General features: G+C 38.6%; 2 protein-coding genes across 3 annotated transcripts in view; one reads left to right on the plus strand and one right to left on the minus strand.

Annotated features, from left to right (window-relative positions):
• Positions 1 to 1,484: 1,484 nt before the first annotated feature.
• On the plus strand, positions 1,485 to 9,163 carry LOC105384065 (profilin). Its single transcript, XM_011554228.3, has 4 exons — positions 1,485 to 1,710; positions 6,997 to 7,168; positions 7,662 to 7,762; positions 8,024 to 9,163. Exons 1-3 carry the CDS (start codon positions 1,600 to 1,602, stop codon positions 7,757 to 7,759), a joined length of 381 nt encoding a protein of 126 aa, XP_011552530.1. The 5' UTR covers positions 1,485 to 1,599; the 3' UTR covers positions 7,760 to 7,762; positions 8,024 to 9,163.
• Positions 9,164 to 9,988: 825 nt separating this feature from the next.
• The window catches only part of LOC105384066 (serine/arginine repetitive matrix protein 2), a 100,843-nt gene continuing 89,035 nt past the window's right edge, over positions 9,989 to 21,796 (minus strand). For both annotated transcript variants that reach the window (XM_038121176.2, XM_038121177.2), the window contains 2 exons: positions 17,846 to 17,917; positions 9,989 to 10,358 (listed from right to left, as the gene is read on the minus strand). In XM_038121176.2, coding sequence (XP_037977104.2) covers positions 10,270 to 10,358; positions 17,846 to 17,917 — 161 coding nt within the window. In that variant the 3' untranslated portion in view covers positions 9,989 to 10,269. The remainder of the gene's footprint in view (positions 10,359 to 17,845; positions 17,918 to 21,796) is intronic.

Consider the following 21,796-nt stretch of genomic DNA (forward strand, 5'->3'; position numbering starts at 1 on the left):
TATCAATTAGATATGCAATGTAATACATTGCAGTTTGCGCTGCAACAACTCATCTATACAAATTTTACCTTCACCCTATTTGTTTACTCAATTGTCATATCACCAAAATACATTCGTACTACATTGCAATCGAATTATTCGAATAATAGGTGACTTTGAGACCATCGACACCTATTCGCGACATGATAGATTAGAAGTGATGTCTCATGAATTACCTAAAATTATGGTCACCAAAAATAGAAAGACATGGAGGGCTCCGTGCTGACTATCTCTGTCGGCTCGTTTTTTTGGTGCAGTGCGCATTCCTGTTGTATTATTACTTCCATGAGTGCATCTGAGTTGTACCAAACGTCAAATATTGCACACAGAGAGCAAAGAGGTTGAAGTATTAAACTCAGAATAAGAACTCACTACTTTTAATAGTACTTCTATTTAGTCTAATTTACAAGTTCAGAATGGGTATTTTTCAAGCGTCGTTGCTGTAGAGAACGCCTGAGGGCAGATATAGAATTTCCTCCGTGGAAATAAGATGAGAGCTGACTCAAAATTTGTGTTCTGAGGGTTTGACAGTTAGTACAACTCAGACAACGCCATCTGTTTCTCCAAAAATGAAAACTTTTTTTTTTAACAAACGGCTCATTATTTTTAAGCTGCGTACACACCGGCCCAACGAAGGCCAACGAACGGGTTTCGTTGACCTTCGTTGCTGCAATCTGGACGGATTAGCGAATGCCAACGATCGCTCGTTGGCGTGTGCCGGCGATCCAAAGCGTGGCGGCAACATCAAAGAAATCGAGCTATTTGAACGAACCCTGTTTGGACGGTCGCCGAAGGCCAACGAACGAACGCTCAGTTGAAGCAAAAGAGCGTAGCGTGTAGACGTCCAATTTGATAATTACTTGGATATTTCCCGCCATTTAGATCATGCAGAAAAACAAAGAATAGAGTAACAACGATATGTTTTCAATTATAATGATGTTGTCGTCGTCCATGATTAAATTGCGAATGAAAGAGAAAAGAGCCGGAATCATGGGCCAACGAACGTTCGTTCGAGCACTAATTGTATTTGGACGTATTAACGAACACCAACGAGCATGCGGAGGCCAACGCTAGCGAACGATAAATATCCTTCGTTGGCCGTTCGTTGGCCCGATCCTGTACGCAGCTTTACAACGTATTCCCTTGGCCTTGTTATTATTATGAGTTAGTTTTGATGATCTATTAACCTCGGAATAATAACACTTTTGCTTAGGCCACATAACCACCCACTTAAAATTCTATTGTTTCAACTTTAAAAATATCAATAGTTATAATCATTTGAAAAATAACAATAGTGAAATTTTATGTTACCTCGTATAATAGTAATGTTATTACTGATGGTGCTGTTTTGAATCGGTAATTTTATTCGGTAAAACCCGTTTTTGTCTCTGGTTTCCGATAAACGTCACGTTGGCAGCAGTGGGTGAACTTCCGGTAGTCTATGACCACGCTGCCATTTTGAAACCGCAGTGCTTTTTGTTCGTGTGGAGCGTTTGCTCGTTGCGAGAAGAAAATTGTTACAATAGTCAAGTGTAGTTAAATTAAACGAACTCTTTCAAAATGAGCTGGCAGGATTACGTCGACAAACAGTTAATGGCATCCAGATGTGTAACAAAAGCTGCTATAGCCGGTCACGATGGAAATGTCTGGGCAAAGTCGGAAGGCTTCGAAGTAAGTTTCTACGTGTACAGTGCTCTGAGAACAATATAAAAGACTGTGGATTGCGGTTTGTGTAAAATAATAATCGTTTGTGGTGAAAGTGCTTGTTCTATCAAATACACGACGGATGACGAATTCTTATCCGCCGGTAACTGCACAAGATGGCGACATGCGGTAGCAGCATCAGCCGATTCGTATCGGAAATTTATCTCATTTCAAGTTTAACCAGCAAGCCATATTATACGGCCCTACTTACTTCTCTAAATCTACTATAAGAACATGAATTTTCATTGTTTATCACCTGATTGTAAGTTACAGTATCTTTCCATGATAGGCCATTGTAACCGGCGGCGCCGGCCGGTTTGTAGGTAGTAGGTACCTATCTACCTAGTTTCAATATTTGATGATACATGCAACTTGCTGATCAAGCGACGTTTATAATAGGCAGAGTTCCATGCATTCATTCATTTGCAAAATATATTATCCTCCACCACTCCTCTCCTCTATCCTCCAGCTGTTTATTTGATGGTCAGCAGAGAAAATCAAATCTTGGCAGAGCCATGCCAGAGTAAACAATTGCTCTCTGATGATGATGATGAACCCTTGCAAAAAAGTATTGGTATTTCTTATAAGATAACCTACCTTCCTGCTTTACATAGTTTCAGCTATATTAGATAGGTAGGACTTACCTACTTATAGATTAAAATATTTGACCACAATGAGTCATTTCAGTCAAATTATACAAAGGAATTAGTGCAAATAGGTAGAAATTATTTTCTAGTGCAGTCATAATTGGTGCATTATAGTTTAATGTAAGCAGAGGTTATTCTTATTAACATAATAATATATACAAAAAGATATCTTGTATGCACTGAATTATTTTGATTAATGGTTAGTGATAGTGGGTCATCTATTATCTAGTTAGATTTTAATTAGTCCAGTCGAGCACCGCGGATCAGTTTTCGTTTATGAGACAATGTCGGAAAGCTTGTTATATGGTTTTCTTTACTATTTAACTTTGCCGTAGTAAATATAGGTAGCTAGTTTACGTACATGGGATAATACCTTTGTAGTTAGCTTCTTAATATGAGTGTAGACTACATCATTTTGTCGAGCATTTCTGTGTAATTTAACGTTCTAACGAATAGTACTATACAGGCAAAAGCATGACAAAAAGTTCGTAAAAGGATGATACACTAGCTAGAGCATTATCAGAGGGCGGCTCGTTCTGTTACAAGCTTGTCTAAGGTTACAAATTAATGTTGTAGTCTATACTCACCTTAAAACAGCTAATCCGTTCTACTTCAGTAGCAAATAATATTATCAATATCATCATACCTGTAATTTATAAGCGCGTGTAAGGCGCGATATTACGTGAGTCGTTTTTTGTAATTTTCTGACCCCTGCACATGCCCCTCTTGGTGCCGAGATTTTGCAAACCCCTTCCTCCAATTGTCTTGTCTTGTTCTCTCATGAGATTTTACAAAAATGTGTATCTAACTATCTAGTGTAAGTAAATGTGTTGGTATGGCAATAGACAGACAGCGAACAATGTGATGATCCTAAACGACAAGGCCGTAAACTATTAAGTGATTAACAACATATTCTTTTGGGGATCTTCAGTCTTGAGTATATGACAAATAAGTTCGTAGGTAATCAAATAATTATTTTGAGTGTTTAATGCGTTCTGCATGAATATTGTCCACGGATAAAATTGGGAAACTAAGCTTATTGCGAGTTGTATGTCCATTAGTGAAATCTTATTGAAGGGGCAATGACCCACATTACCCCAAGCACACCCGCCCGCCCCAGCGGGAGGTGAAGGTCTGGTGGGACACCACCTGTACTGTACAATAAAAAATAAATACCTAACTACTTACGCATATCAGAGGCCTCTGATAAGGACTTTAGATTCAGAATCCTAGCTAATATTATAAATGCGAAAGTAACTGTGTCTGTCTGTCTGCCTGTAACTTTTTCACGCCAAAACTACTGAACGGATTTGAATGAAATTTGGTATACATACGGTCTAGACCCTGGGAAAGAACATAGGCTACTTTTTATCCCGGAATTCCCACGGGAAAACTTTTTAAGGCGAAGCGAAGCGCGCGGGAACAGCTATACATAATAAGAAAACGTATGTATCTCGTACATACCTATACATATTTAAACTGTTTATTGGCATTCATAAGTATATGATTTTTGTAGAAGACTTTTTTTATTATTTTATACTTTTAAATGGCGAAAACGAAAAACATACACTTATGTATAACGCCTAGTGTATAAATGTATCAGACACTGGTAAAACCAATTTTGACGACCGAATGGCGTAGTGGTTAGTGACCCTGACTACTGAGCCGAAGGTCCCGGGTTCGATTCCCGGCTGGGGCAGATATTTGTTTAAACACTGATATTTGTTCTCGGGTCTTGGGTGTTGATATTTATATTTATTATCTATCTATCTATGTATTTGTGTAGATATATCAGCTGTCCGACACCCATAACACAGGTTCTGCCTAGCTTGGGGTCGGATGGCCGTGTGTGAGATGTCCCCACATATTTATTTATTTAAAAATATGTTAATAATACTGTTAATTTTACGTGTCTGTCGGCCGGTTCGTCGTTAAAACCGTGGACAAAATGGGCACCATAACATTTATTTATCCCTAGGTATATGTTAAAATACATATTGAGATAATTTTTACGGAACTCGGACTCAATCTAGATCAGTGATTTTACCACTTTATCACGGATAGCAGACAGTCTAGCCACTACATTTTATCTAGCTTTCGTTAATTTATATGAGCTTTTCGATTATTCTGCTGAATCACTGTGTAATTGGAGTAAGCTTTGGATGATTTCATGTGTGTATGGCTAGACCGGATACCATGTGATTCTAGGTGATAGGTATTGGAATGTTTCTTTTAACGCTTTATACAACGGTCAGCAACAGGCGGACCGCGGTCCGTTTGCGGACCGCGAAAGGTTGAACCTCGGACCGCCAAATATTGTAATGTAGGCATGTCAAGTATACATATTTATTTACTTTGAATATGATTGTAATATTTTGAACCAATAATTAATCTGACGACCGAATGGCGTAGGGGTTAGTGACCCTGACTACTGAGCCGATGGTCCCGGGTTCGATTCCCGGCTGGGGCAGATATTTGTTTAAACACAGATATTTGTTCTCGGGTCATGGATGTGTCCGAAAAATGGCAATAGGCTCGCCCCCTATTACATTGGGATTAACATAACGCTCTGGCGAAAAGTGGGTGCAGCAATGCACCTCTGCCTACCCCGCAAGGGAGTACATTAGTACAAGGCGTGAGTGTGTGTTTTTTTTTGTTTTAATTAATTTGTTTTACAACATCGATATCGATCAAAAACATCGCGCCGCCGCCGCGCCGCCCGCGCCGTCGAGTCGCCGCGCGCGCTTCATAGGTACTTATAGCTTCTCCGATGACCATAATAATTATAATGAGGAGAACTCTGAAGAAGACATTGCAATGTTTACATTTTTTTTTCTTAGCAATGATTTCGCCACAAGGTTCCAAGACTTTGCAGAGATGGGAAGCTATCTCTGTTTCTTAAGTCACCCTTTGAAGTTGATGCAGCCGCCGAATGGACAGATGTGGCTGCCAAGCACAAGTCCTTGCTTCCAAGTTATTTAATCTGCCAAAGGCGTCACTTCAAATGGAAATAATCGATCTGCAAGATGTGTCTTTGCAAACATATAAAAAGGTGATAACTGAAGAATTTTGGGTCAAACATGTTCCAGAAAATATCAAAATTGCATAAAACTTGCCATCAAGTTGGTTACTATTTTTGGTTCGATATAGGTAATATATGCGAAAGATCTTTTTAAAATTTTGTTTTTTTTTTTTTAAATAAACATTGTTTTTGTTTAACAGACACTCACTTAGAAGACACTCTTCGAATTAGCTGTTCTTCACGAGAACCAAACTATAAAAACCTGGCTCAAGACCGCCGATACAATTTTTCTCACTAATTTTAGTAATAAATAGCTGTACTTACTCAATTATTATCAGTTTTTTTTTCTGGACCTTTAAAAAATTTTCGACCAATATCCGGACTCTACCTAAAACTACTTGCCGACCCCTGGCATAGAAGATTGAATTAAATTGAATCAAGTTAATTGAATTCATAATATCTGTTTCATCACAAATATTTTGTTTACATAGTTCAAAATAAAACAAAATGCAATATGCTCACGACTCATCACGACTGTTATCTCCGAAGTAGTCAGAGGTGAGTGAGGTGACGTGCAAGCAAGTCACTCACTTTTCGCAGCATAATGAAACATTTTAAATAAAATTATCACTACTATTTATCACAAAAAGTTTGATACGGTATTTGGAACATATTTAAGGTATTTAATTACACTATTTTAGTGCCAAAAAAAAAACGTCCAGACAAATACCTAACCCCTTACTTTCGAAGTGACCTCTTATTTTGATTCGACCTTTGGGACCGTTTGTATCTTAAGAGTAATAATGATTTTCAAATATTAATATTAGCTTTCTTCGCACCCATAAGAAAAACTGGCCAGTAACAGCTTTCCTATTGGCTATTGAGTTTCCGTGGTTGTTGAATGGGAACAATCGATATGTTTGAAGGCCGTATGCATGTGTCAAGAGCAAGGTCAGTATTAATGGACTAATTAGAAGACCTTGAAACCAGATAGAATCTCATTTATTTTAAGTTCTTCGTTTCTTTTTGTTGATTTCTTAATTTTATTCATGATGCGTCTGGCTTATACCTGTGGACAATGAATCAAACCAAATTTTCGGCATAATGTAGAGTAAATATACGGCAAGGCGATAAGGCAATGGTGTTATTTATATGTAGGTATTTCATGCGATTGTCAAGTCAATCTATTTATTTAAAAAAATCATTTTTGTTTTATATTTATATGGTCACTACAAGATTGTGTTAGGTTATAGAATAACGTTATAAATTTGGATAATAGACCCTTAAGTAGAGAGTTAATACATAAACCGACTTGGTGGATAGGATATCACAACTTTTCTGTTTTTGATGGCATTTTATTTACTGCGGGTCCTGCAGCCGATTAACCTGCAATTTAAAATCCTATGAGTATATCCACAAAACTATTCAATTGCAAATATACTTATTTTTGGCTTTATTGAAGCGTTCACGTACGTAAAACGAAACTGCTAATCCCCATTGACAAAAGTGTAATAAAGTTACTAGGGTTTGGTTTTGTTTCCTTGTCTGAGCTAGACTACTCACAGCTCGTTTCATTGCCAACAGATATCAAAAGATGAGGTGGCGAAAATAGTGGCAGGTTTCGAGAATGAATCGCTCCTAACGAGTGGGGGAGTGACGATAGCGGGATCCCGATACATCTACCTCAGCGGCACAAATAGCATCATCCGTGCCAAGCTCGGCAAAGTCGGCGTCCACTGCATGAAAACACAACAAGGTAAGCATGAGCTACAAGCGAGTGGATCTAGTATCACTCTCTACCGATAATTAGTAAGTAGGAAATAACCAATACAAAAAAGGCTAACCAGTAATTAGTAGATAGTTATGCTGATAGAGATATTTCAATTTTTTAAAACAGTATTATGAATTATAATAATAAATATTTAGAGCTGTCACTCGACTTTTTCCATTCTGTTCTATACGATTTTTAAGTCGCGCTATTCGTATAATTACACCGCGATATATATTTTTTAATGCAATTCACATATGTAAAATTGTGCATAGCTTTAAATTTAAAAGTGGCAACTTCAGTAATCAATCTCACTTTACTATACTGATTCCCAACTTATTGTGAATAGTGTTTTCCGTACTTCTAAAGAGTTATGTATATTCATGTAAGCAAGTAATTTTTGATAGTTTTCCTGTTCAGTTTTTGTTCAAGGTAACGCTAATTATTTGAGGTACGATACTTATCTTATTTTTTGTTGCAGCGGTCGTAATTTCTCTGTACGAAGAACCCATCCAACCCCAGCAAGCCGCATCGGTAGTGGAGAAGTTAGGAGACTATTTAGTTAACTGTGGTTACTAAGAGGTAAGTCTGCACATAAAGATAATTTGTAATAGCAATAAACATAATTTCACCTTACTTAAGCGCATCACAGATTGTCACGATAATACTCTTTTTTTTATAAGAGTCGGGCACATAAACATTTTTATATTAGCATATTACAGAGTATCGCTCATCCTATGAACCGTAAAATATTATAGTATGTTCTCCGTCTGTAATGCGTTTTAGGTGAATGTAGGCATGTTTGGAAATCGGTATACTCCATGTTATATTTCTTGTTCACAGATCGAAGAACGCCGTGATCTAAGAATACTAAGATAATATTTTTTCCACATGGAAATAAGTAATTGCATTTTGTATATTCTATAAAGTGATAAGGACCGTTCATTTGTTTTGATATTTGATAAATTATGGCGACATCATTGTTTGATGCGTTTAGCAACTGTATGCAGATACAATTACTCTTTGGATATTGGACCCCTTTTTATACGCTCACCGCTTCCGCGGCGTAATTGTCTCTGCAGAATGGTCTTAAATTGTATTTTTTAAATTAGCTTTCGTTGACCGGTAATAGTGAGGCATACTCGGCTTTGCAAGCAGGTCTCAAAGCATTGTGTATAGAGAATCCTTTTTAAGTTTCTTGTCAAGCATCCGCGTACTACATACAGCGGAACCCAAGCTCGCCCGGTGCGTGGCCACTGTTTACTGTGTGCGTATCTCTCTAGATACTAGTCGAGCTGGATCGTGAGTTCACGCAAACCTTGTATTGTTTAGTACTGATGCTTGACGAGAAATTATTTATACCACGTAATGAAATTACTGTAACAATATACAAAATATATATAATTATGCATTCGTGTAAGGGCTTGTTACGAATTGAAAGACACTGTAACCCAAGGAAAGTATTATGATTTTAAATGAAAATCTCTAGTCCCACTGGAACCATCGTATGTGTAACCCTCACGAGCGGGCAGCGGCGCCACCCCGGTGACGCTCGCGAGCCACCTTGTGTTGACTGACTCAATTATTGGACCACTTTTTTTTCTCTAAATTATGTCTAAATTACTTTGCACGGAACTATGTTTCTCTGCATTTTATCTCTTAATCCTTTCTGAACGAAACAGAAGTCGCATATATGGTGATTCGGGTCGCCACCTTCTAATATTTTGCTATGCTTCCTTTTTATTATGCTGCATTTACATGTCTTGTGTAGTAAATAAATAAATCAAGATTTCGCATTTTGTTCTATCTCTTAGCTGCCGGAACTTAGAAGCGCTCAATGACCCTGTATCCTTAAATAAAGCTTGCAGTAAGCGAAAGGGTGCATATTGTTTAATATTTGATATTACTACTATAGCTTTGTACATTGTTTCTGATAAGCGATGGGAACTGTGTCTATCTAATAATAAAATGATTTGTATTATATGGAATTGTTTTTCTAATATTCCCTCCTTAATTTACGTTAGGGTTTGAAAAAAACTTAGAAAGCTAATTAACATAATTTATTTCTTTAGACAAAATCTACAGTTATAAGAATTAAGTACACTCGAATACAAGGATTGGTATAAAACTTTTAACTCGTAGCAATAGCCTATTAAGGATCTTGGTTCTTTTAAACACACTAGGAAGGGCACGTTACTTATGTCTAAATCTTTACAAAGTAAAGGTATTCTCAAATTAGTAACAATTCTCTTCATTATAAAACACGTTCGCAAGAACATAAGCAGACAAATTAAATATTGATGCATAACAATGTTGCTTTATTTTGCATATGAAAGGTAATAAACAAGTAGGTATATTAGGATATTATAACCTATCTTCTACATGGTTATCTACATTTCTACATTTTAATACAGGTTTACTTACGCATTATTATGTGTAAAAAACAAGTTTTCGTGTAAGAAGGTATAGAAGTAGGTGTTCCTATACTCGTAATCTATATAGCTCAATGTCATACCGTATAACTTGGGGGTAAGTAATTCATTTATAATTTTTATTCATACTTATATTCAAGTTTTTTATAAGTTCATTTTTATTATGCGTTTTCTAAATTAATGCACGATACAATAACATTTCACTAGAAACGTTATCTATGTCATCATAATTACAAGATATTTTATTACCCATGACGTGTTTGTTTACAAATCTTGGAAATAAATTGAGTAGGCTATTCTCCACATTATAAGTTTCTTTTGTTGTTGTAGATATAATATTAAATGGTATTGCTGGTGAATTTTTTGTAGGTATGTATGTAGGTATGCGTAATATTTCATTGTGATAGCGATATAGGTACCTAAGGTTTGCAATGGGCACGTTACTACAATCATTATTGATGTCTCGAGTTCTTACAAAAGGAAATAACAATACATTATTATATACAATCCTAAAAAATATAGAATAATCGTTACATAACTGAGTTAATGGTAAAAATGTTTATCAAAGAGTCGTTTACATTGGTAGGTACGATGCAATAGTTTAGTAACACTCATAGTTGAATGGAAGGGGCTCAAACGCTGCGGGACGTAATTGTTTCAAGGGTGTTCCAGCGAGTAATGACGAGATTTCTTCCACAAACTCCTGAAGAATCCTTTTCTTTGTTTCTGGCCCGGGTGATCCTCTCCTGTTGGCAAAGAAAATAATATATTAGTATGTACTTAGGTACTCACTAAACATTTAAAACTTATTGTATGTAGATACGTTTTCCGTCGATATAATGTACAAAGTACGTGCCCGTCGCCCACACATGTTTATAGCAATGGTTTCCGGCGCGGAGTTACATCGCCTCAGTAGTAGGTATAAAGACCGCTTTTCAAAGAATTAGTCAGTTTTCGTGCAATGCATCTATTCTATTGGATAGGTGGGGTCATGAACCGGCGGGCGGCACAGGGAGTGCGAATGTCAAGTGTACGTGAGCGCGTGGCCGGGCGGCCGGGGTGGGGGCGGGCGGCGCAGTGCAGCCGCGGCCGCGCCGGTCGATACCGGGGGCAGGACAAGGACAACCCACCCAGACAAACAATTCCAACGGTTTCCTATAGGGTTGGAAAACCTTCTTTCTCTTTTCTAAGATTGGGCATGTGTCTTATCCAAAACCAGTCGCCGCCACTACTACTATTAGGTATGGAAAAGTAGTTACCTACATGCTGATCCACGACAGCCACAAAGGAAGAAATTGTAGTCTGATCAGCAGTAAACACGAACGCCAAAAAACGTTAGCGTTGCGTATGCGCCACTTGACGTGGTTCCAATCTGATTGAAACCTGTTTACATGTAAGAAACGTGACTTGGGTAAAATGAATGATGAACACTCACTGAATATGACAGTCCTTGTAACCCTCGTTACGCGGAAGATGCCATGTTTAATGATGAGATGAGACAAGGGACACGAGGCTATCAATCACCGGATGGGCTGTGAGCGGAGCTGTCGACATCGGAGGTCGCCACTCCTCTTCTTTATACGAGTAGTTATTTTAACTACGTTACTCATACTGTGCCCATACTAAACATAGTTACCCATACGGCCCATACCATAGCATTTTATAAAAAAATGTAAAAATCATAAGTGGGTACTTCAAAAAATGCTTTACGTGACAACTTCTTGTCTGATCGAACAGTACAGACACCTTGTCGTGTCGGAAGCATGAGTTAGACAGCTTTACAGTTAGCATGAGCTAAGAGCATAACTCCTCCTTCCTACACAGTCAGTGCTCAAACTTAATTAGCTGCACTTTTTACTTAGCTGTTGTTATAAGAGATACGAATTAATTTTAAGCGCATGAGACCGTGGATAATAGGTTTGAATTCAGTATGTTATACCCGTTTCTTATTTAGCCATGTGGTGAATTATAATTGCAGTTGCAGTCCTTTCTTTATCGCATTAATGATTTGTAAAGAGTCAGAACATCTGCAACTTTCGGTTAAGATCATCTTTATATTGAAAAAAACTATGTAATAAGAGAACGAACAGTTTTTAGGGCAACCCAATATAGCGCGGCGCGGAGGTATTTTCCAGCGGCACACATGCTCGCTGCCAAAAATAGTTGCTGGATTTGCTGCGCAAGCGCAACTGATATTTGACGCCACCAGGGGAGAGAAAATCCTGAATTGAAATAAGAAACAGGGGAGGGTAAGTGCCTGAATTGCAAAAAGAAAAATAAGGGAAAAAATTAATTCTGGGTCAGGTGCATAAGAGATTGAAACGTTAATAAATGTCTTTATTTGCAGCATTTAAGCCAACAATAATAGCTGAGATTGGCCATTTAATAATATTATTTTTATAGAATACATTGGCTGAGTTAACAAGTTTATATTGTTCTTCAATTCTACTCCACTACTTATATCGTTGCTCTCATCTATTTTTACCCAGCGCAGTGTAGTGGAGGCCGCGACGTTCAAGTTCAATTCAACAGCTGAAGTCCCGTTAATATACTTCTCATATCTCGAACGAGAAAAAAGGTAGATTAAAAATAACAAGGGTACTTAATTAATTATTTTCAATGACCTTTATTTTTAACGCAGATGCCGCTGCGTTTGAAGGGAAATGCGATTTGTAACTATCAGTCATGTTATTTGTGTTAAGGTACTCTACTAACTACTCATTTCTTATCAGTAGTCAGTTGAGTTCTGCCTAAATAACACCGCCATAATGATAATACTGCCTACAGCGCGCTGTGACCCTAGAATTTCACGTGATAGTGTACTCTCTACTAAAATGTACCTATACCATCACAAAGCCCAAAGTGTGTTCCGGACCCCATTGTCGGACCCTACATAACTAATGTCGGGTGCATTATATCGATCCATGTGTACTGTGTAGGCGTTCGTTCGTTGCTTGTTCGATCCATGGGCATTTGTTTACTCAACTGTTGTGAGTGTGACGTGGTGTGGCTCCCATGCATGAGTCACGCGAATTCTGGCCCTGGCCATGAGCCCGCCATCAACCACATAAAAAGAGTCGAGTGTATTCGGGTAGATCGTTCGTTACTCATGAAAATACATGGTAAGTATGACAATAGGTCGTTTGAAGAGATTTTACTGATTGTACTTTGTAAGTGTACGGAATGTATCGGAGTAAGAACTTAATTATGGATCCGAAATAATTTTGAATTTTATGACTCTGAGATTTATAAGGAACGCATTAAAGATCACTTGTAATACCTAATGTGAGGACCGTAAAGCTTAACCCCTGGCAGCAAAGCATATCGACAGAGGCAGAATAGATAGAGGCCAGAAATAGCTACAAGAAATCACGGACACACGACGTATAATAATTGATCGTTGATCCTGGCGGTGATTCGGAACGTCGGGTGACGATGTCCCGAACCAGGTCACGGAGCGGGGGCTGTCCGGGCGGCGGGGGGGCGGCGCGGGGCGGGGGTCGTCGACTCGGCGGAGTGAAGGGCGCGGGTCGGTCGCCACGAGGTGCGTTCGCTTTCATCGGCGCGCGACGCCGGCTCGCCGTATTGATCGCAGCCTCCGCCTCTCCGCAGACACACGGATCCCGATGTTCTCGAATTTTCCGGCCCAGCCCGGCGGTTTAGGGACGGCAAAGTCGTTGCGGAGTTACGGACAGCGTAAATTACGGTCTACGATCGTGCGTGATGGTAAAACTGCGATAAAATGTACCTACCTGTATAACAGTATAACCTATTTTATTTATGGCACTTACAATGTTATTGAATTTTTATCGGTTTACTTATGATGTACTTAGTGTAAGTAAACTTAAGTACAAGTGTAGTAGCTAGAAGCTACCTATACCTAAGTCCTATGGACTACAATTTATGACTAACAGAAATACCGATGTAGAGAAGCTGCTTCATAATTATTAAAAATACTTAGGTACTATTAATTGATGCAAATAATGTGTATTGTATTGAATTGTAACACCGAGAACCAGTTCAAGCGACTGCTGTGTCGTATCGTATATCGCAACGCAAGTACCTAGCCAGGTCGTCAACTCGTCACACTCGTCGCCCGATAATACTGCGCCTGCTCAACGAACGCACTTCGCACTAATTTACTTTACATTTACATGCATCACGGCCACACCAATCACTACAAATAAAATGAACAGTACTGTCCCAATAGATGCCTGGAAATATTTCCAAAACCTTTTAATTAACTATAAAATTATTGGAAAAGTTGTGTCAAAATTTCATGATGTGCTACAGTGAATCTAGGCTGCGGAAGAGCTACTACTACAGGTATTCGCTAATTGCACTGATGTTATACCGGCCTACATTTTTTTAAAAGGAAAGTAAGCGTGAAAATACCTATTGAATTAGCAACGGATTGATTTTGAGATCTGTTTTTGGCGATACTTATAGATTTGATCCATATCTACTAACTAGCATACCCACGTCAAGTGTAGCGAAAGTTCGCGAACCCCTACCTAAACTACATCACCACAAGATTCTCAACATACTTAAGCCTGTAAGGGTAAAATCCGATTGCCCGATACGATTGTATGTATGCAGTTGGTATTTTCTTTTTCAATCTACTCACTCTTATCTAAACGACGTGTTTTGTCTTCATAAAATGAATCACAAGTCCATTCCCCTCACCTTGTTGTCAGGTCTTCTGACCTCCTTATCTAAACCCAATGGTTCATGTTATGATTTATTTGTTTTCCCATTTATACTGCATCTCTACATTGGATTTAATTTATAATTCGAAGTAACTTATCTCAAATGCAAAATATTGCTGTTTATGTATTTAATTCCAGTTAATAATGTTTATAATAACAGCTTTATAAAGTGCCAATAACACCAACTGTGAGGTACGAGATAAACTGCTGATGATTCGCTAAAGTTTATTATGCGTAGCCATATTTTGAAGCGCATACATCAACAAAGTATAGTTTCTGATTTTTAGGAAAATAACTGCTAGAAAAAAAACGAATAACCAGCCACTAGGCAGTCCGTCGGTAGGATTGCGAGCTGTAACTTTCTCGAGGTAACGGATCTGCCGCAGACTCGTCAAACCCGCTGATCCGCCGCCGACGCCGCGACGACCCACTTCAACACAGCACGTCTACACACGACCAGCCACCACCAGATATTACCAAAGTAACGTGCACTTGCCGATTTAATGCTGGAATACTTCGCACTTTACCCTAGCATTACGTGACTGCGTCATTGAAAGAGATAATAAGATAATCTCGAGGATCAATGATTGGCTTCGATAACAGCTAAGTGAGCTTATCCGCTCTATCCGATGCAATGGAGCACTGAGCACCCACCAAGATACTCGGCGATCCATCAGATCCCCAGCACGTGTCGCGTCATCATTTACGCAAGTGACAGGAAGACCTTCGAAGGTGAACGAGGAAGCACAAGGAAGAGTGACCGCTAAGCGAGCGTGAATAACTAATAAGTGTAGTCAGCCCAGCGTTTAATGATAGACAATGAGTCACTTTCGACGTCGCTCGTCGCGGCTAATGGACGCTTTAATCAGGAGCTCACACTGCCCATGGTGTGGAGACCACGCCCACGCTGCCCAGCCATTCGATTACCAAGAATTAGCTTTGTTTGACCACAAAGTAATGGGCTGATGATTTCATGATACTTATTACTTACTATTACTAAGGAAGCAAACAGTACGCACAGGTAACCAGAACACGAGTTTGCTTTAGCTTTACTGTTGTGTTAATGGGAAGGACGGTTAAAGATGGTCGAAGTAAGTTTAGTAGTTTGGCAATTTTGGCATCAAAATATTTTAGTAGAAAGTGACGCCATTTTCAATCTACATAAGTACATCTAAAAGTTCGGAAAAGAGTACGGAATTAATTAAGTAGATATCTTTTAATTATTAATATGATTGATAATTGCCACGTTTTATTAATCAGCAACCATGCAACCAAGATACCAAGTTATGGTTTGTTTTTTTTTAGACAAACGGTGTAGTTCAACGAACTCGCGCGAGCATCAAAATGAGCGTTCCTATTAAATTGATATTATTACTTGCTTATAGCCAAGCAAACTCGTTATCGCTAAGCAGGCTGAGCGCGGCGCAAATCTCTCCGATTTATGAACAACGTGATATAAATCTTACTAGTCAAATTCTATCATCGACTTGAGAATTCTCGAGCCTCGAGAAACTTCAGAGCTTGCATATTTATTTCTATTAGTAATGCTGCGATTATATAGAAAGTAGAGAGTTCAGTTATCTATCGGGCTGCTCATACTTCCGAACCAAAAGAATTTTAATGGTCAATGCTCTCAAAACGATCATCTACTATGTAGTGTAGTTGCAAACAGACACGTAAGCTTATTTATTGCGTTGCAATGTTATATCGGGAAGCAGTGAGTCAATGAAGAAATCAGCAGAAAAGATCTTATTCAGCTGTGCTCTGTGGCGGCACTGGAACATGTCCAAGTGTTGCGAAGGGAACGACTTGTTGACGCTCCAGACAGGAATAACCATGGAACTGGGTGACGCCACCCCAACTACCAATAACCGAAATAAATTTGTCACAATGATACATAATATGTTGGGTATATACTAATTACTCACGCATACATATTTTTTAAGACCAATGAAGTAAAATTTCGAAAGCTACGGTAGAAACAGGAACTAATAAAATGATTTACAGAGTGAAAGTTACGAAAGAACTGGTCCAGAGGAGTGAACTGGAGATCGATTGTAGAGTTCTTCTTGAACCTCTTATAGAGCAGACGTAAAGCCATAAACTGGGAATGCTCTTTATTTATGAAAAATGAGGGTATTTAGGGGCTCAAAGACATGTGTTAATGTGCGTTAAGTACCGAAGTGGCGGAGATAAAGAGCCGGGCGACGACGCCGACATGGTCTGAATACCACGACACTTGCTCACCCCGCGTCCTCGTGATAACGCACGACCATAATGACTATGGACACTCAAACTCATTATTGAAGGACCTACCTGTACCAGTTATCCGAACATTAGTTAGGTACTATACTTAGGAACGTGTTGCAGGCAGGTAGGTAGAGTTACGAAAAGTTTTCGATATGTAAATTTACGAAACGCATGTAATGCTCTTGGAAGGTTCTCGACTATTGTAGGAATAATGAATTTGTAGTTAGTTGATGTAAAGTACATATATGATGGTGCGTTGTAACTTGTAAGCCTAATCTTTGATAAATTAAGTAAACTCGATCATTAGCTGACTGGTGTGTGATGTCAGTTGTCAGAAGTGTGATAAGATGATGTAATCAGTTACATAATTTAGATCTATTTTTAGATGAGACTTTTATTTAACTTTGATTGGCCACGTTATAAATATCAAAACATCTAATATTTACTTACAAAATATAAAGACTGTCGGTATAATTATAAATGGTTGCAGTTGCAGCAGTATCCATTTTATGCGGGATATTGCCTACTGTACTAACTATAAATCTGACTCTACTATCTCTACATCGTATACTATCTATGTAAGTATTGTAATTTATTGTATGTAACAATAACCCAGTATAATTTTATTTATGTATATAAATGATGATGGGTAGCGGTAGCTAACGCTTGAATTTGTCCAATATGAACAGCGAATTTAATAATAAACACTCGCATATCGCCGTCGTCATCCGCTTCGCATAACAAAAACAAGCGCTGGGAACGAGTTACACTCGGCCGTCTATCGATCGTAAACTGGTGTACTTACCTATACCTACTCAAGATTCAATGTCTACCAACACTGTTTAGACATTAATTTCTGCTATAAAGTCAATTATCAATTACGTGCTCGTAGTTAAGTTTAGTTCAAGAATTTCATTTCTGTATTTCGTCCGGTCGATTATCTCTGGAGGGTTTTTTAATTTCCGCAAAAATGCGTGGGGTAGGGAGCTGCGCGTCTCGTGGTGCCCCTGCAGAGCGGGGTGTGCGGGGCGCGCGGGGCGGGGCGGGGTCGCGGGGCTGTCGCGCATGCGCCCGGGGGCCCCCGGGGACCGGCGTCTAGGGCGCGCCTCCACCATAGACAGCGCTATTAATAAGCACTCATTCAAGCTCTTCACGCTATCATTGCCATGGCAACGCTGCGATCGACCATCATTGAATTATAAGCGTATAGATTGGCTGCACGGGCTGGGGGATGCTGATAAAAGCTCTGTAATAGACATCACAAAGGCACTAACCGTTAGCGGAGCGAGCAGCCGGCGACGTGGCTTCCTTACTCCGCGCATTTTCCTTCTCCTTGCCGTTATTACCTGAAACAAAGAACGTGCGATATACAAACTGAATACAAATTCGATGTTGTATTTTCTGCAGGAAAACCTGACGTTTGTTGGATGAGGAATTTCCCTGTAGATACGACCAATTAGACCCAGCAGACCTTATTGAGATAATTTTTGAATACTAAAAACAAATACTATTTAGGGTTTAATTAAATGCATTATTGCCTACCCTATGCTTTAGTGAGATGAGTTTATCACAAAACGATACATCTTTAAATCAGTTGCTCAGCATTCTCGAATACCCTATGATCTACCTACACCTAGTGTTAAAAGATTATACAACCGAACCGTCACCAGAATCTCAGATTCTCTCCGGGTTCATTTTTGCCACGATGAGTTCGGCTGCAGCTACATCACTGCTATAGGTATAGGAGTGCTATATCAGTGCTATAGCCGACCCGAGCGGTCCGACCGGTTCCGAGGCCCTCTCGTGTCGCCGGGATCATTCACCCGGACCACATTAAAAACCCTCTTCATCTTATTATAATGTGCTCTTGCAGATTCACAGTGTAGCGTAAACATCGCGGAATGGTGTGAATTTGGCCGTTTAAGGGTAATGCTCTGTGAAATTGTGGCAGGAGCGAGTGGTTTGCCATTGTTTGCCGTCTGTCTGTAGACCAATTTCCAAAATCAGAATAGTTTAGTTACGCAAATATGGGAACGGGAAGTCAATCCAATAGTAGAACAAGTACTTACATTGTTTAGTTAAATAGGCAGAGCTTTTAATTTTAAATAAGTAACCAAATAATAATTCTGCGTTGACCACAATCGAATATAACTTTAATTAGGACTTAATTCAGTTACAGAGCTACTCTATTTTCCCTAATGACACGACTCGCTGATTGCGCAAAACACCATGTTTATATCAATCCCTGCGTAGGTACTACATCACATACTTTAACGCTTTATTCAATTTATTTCCACTATATCCATATTCATGTATTTCATATTCGATTGATAAGCGGGAGTATTACATGTTCAGCAGTGGACAGTCCGTCTATGTGTGTGTATTAATTAAATTCCGGTACGGTACCGCTGGACATCACTGCCTCTGGTTAAATTGTAGATTGCGAGAACCAAAATTATAAGTTGCTACCCCTACCGATCGATGCCCGAATAACCCGTATCATAGTAAGTATCCGTATGAAAAAATTATTAGCATAAGAGTGGGTTTTAAAAATGTATAACAAGTGTCACAACAAAATTAAATGTTATACGCTCTTTATACGTAAGTAAATTTTATTACTCGTATTATGTAAAAAGAAAAAAATCTAAAGTAAAAGATGAGCCCAGGTTTTTCTTTTCAGAAGCTGGATACATTTTATCTAAGTAGGTAATAAGTTCTTAATGTAAGTATATAAGTAATAGTTAAAACATTTGGTTTAATTATAGTTGCCTTAAAACCATAAAATTACAGCCTCTAACCAATTTCAAATGATATAAGTACTTAAAATATAATAAGAGTGATATATTAGCCCAATTCAATAAGCCCCGTGGTCTAATCGAAGTGGATGGATGTGAGGCGACGGCCGCGGCCTTGGCGGTGTCGATGACTCCGACCTCAAATAGCCACCGACCGACGCGACGCGCCGCGACGACCATCCTCGGTATCTACGTTTGACTTACCAGGGTTTACCCTATATACTGACGAAAAACGAACGAACGAGAGCTGTCGTGCAATCGGTACAACGAGATAGACCGTCGTGGCTCGATGTTTGTCAAATAGAGTGAACCTCCAGGCCCCGCGGCACTGGTCCGTTATCGACGTCGATAAATGTGCGTTCCACGATAAAACCGAATTTATCGCCGATCGCGATATATGTACAAGATTGTAGAAGCGTTTATCTAAGTCTTAAACGGACCCGTGCACCCGTCCCGGGGACACATATACCTTTAACTGAGTAGGTAGGTACGAGGTATTATTATGGCAACAGTAACTTATCTGTCCGGCCATAAACAAAATATTTGCTACGGATGATTCTCAAATAAGAAAACGGATAGTTATTTCTACATAAATAAAATATCGTCTTATCACAAAAAATATACGAGTACCTACACACACTAACTTATCAAACCTGACAAAATAGAACAACGCGGACTCGGGTGTCCTGACAATGATTATGGTTAACTATGTAGGTAATAGGTATTGAGGTTTGTTCTATTTCATAGGTAATAATATATTACTAATTATTATTAATTATTACATTGTCATATTTTATGAGGGTACAGAATATTTCTCAAATTCAGCCACCTACCATCGTTTTGTACAATGTACATAAAATATAACAAATATATTATGATATGCCAGACATACACACATACACACATACGAAGCAGTCACTCAGACAGGATTGTTCAGTCAAGCAGGAAAACCGATATGTTAAAGTAGGTAAGTACCTACTTACAAAATAATGTACTTGGGTTTATCGAAGTATATGCAACGTATATTAAATTGACATAAATGAACGTTGATACTAAATTTATGCCCATACTTACTACATTTTATTGTTACACCACAAACGAGAAATGTTATATGAAATATGATTTCTAGGAAATACTGAAGCATAAACATATTGATAAATTACACTAGGCTGCAAAAATATGTTATCACATTTTAAAATAGGAATAACGAACAGTTAAGATATTAAAGAACTATTTGTTTTCCTAAATTTTCTTTATCAAATTCTTATTAAGTAAATCCTATTTTTTTTTAATTGTTTTTATAAAGTTGTCTAGGTTGAATTGAATATTAGAGTGCTATTTAATTGAACTAACAGTCAATTTAATAGGCTGGATCGCATATAACACTGATATTAACATAACACATATGTGCGTGCATTATACTTAGGTATAAGTAAGTAAGTAGGTTCATTTATTATAAATTGCAACTAAATACTTGTGCATGTGGGTGAGGGTCAGCCGTGAGTCGCGGCTGGACAGACAGCAGACAGGTGGTCAACTATATATAGCTCGACATTGCCACTGCGCAGATTGTATTACCCTTTTTGCCCCTTCTAACGACCTGTTAGCTCGTATATGATTGTAAAACTACACAGTTTGTGATGCTAATCGTTTTCACAAGTAGCTAACAACAATACATGGTATAATTCAATTGCGTGTATCAGCTTACTTGCTGACATTACCAACATTGACGCATGGTTCATCGCGGAAGATTTAAATTTTAAGTAGGTAGCTGGTTATCTGGTAATTAAGTACAGTGATGTACGGACTAAAGTTTAAAATACATGCGTCATCGTCACATCAGTCATCGCTAACAGTAATTAGCCACCAGTGGTGGTAGCACAGATGTTGAGCAGATAGAGAATGTTACACAAGAGTAATCCCGCCATAATCCAAGTGTGGCGCCCACCATATCGGATTACCACGAGGCCGATCGTGTGATATGAAAGGATACATGATGAGGCTGAGCTTGGTATTGTCGAGTGCAATAATATCTTAGCAGGTACAGTGACAATGTTAACGCCTATCATCGAATGATTTTTGCGCAGGAGGATTGCGTGGCTATTAAACAAAGTTTAGGGTTGCATTTATGTACTTAAAATAAAGACATTTAATTCCCTAGCTTTATACTTTGTACACTTTGTGTCGTCCGTAATTTACGAGTGTGACACTCGTACAGTGACTACTACACCCTTATATCGTATTGATGGTTACTGCAGTTATTTATAAAACAACCATAGCAGTTATTTTCAAAGCAAAATTTACTATTAAATAATAAATTCACTAATCGGATTTGTTGGCGACAGTACACAAGTAGGGTTTCTGGTCGAGAATTCTCGAGCTCGAGAAGATTCGAGAAATTCAGCTTGGTTCGAGACGAGAAAAAAATCT

This window comes from Plutella xylostella, chromosome 4 (assembly GCF_932276165.1).
Source record: "Plutella xylostella chromosome 4, ilPluXylo3.1, whole genome shotgun sequence".
Lineage (NCBI taxonomy): Eukaryota > Metazoa > Arthropoda > Insecta > Lepidoptera > Plutellidae > Plutella > Plutella xylostella.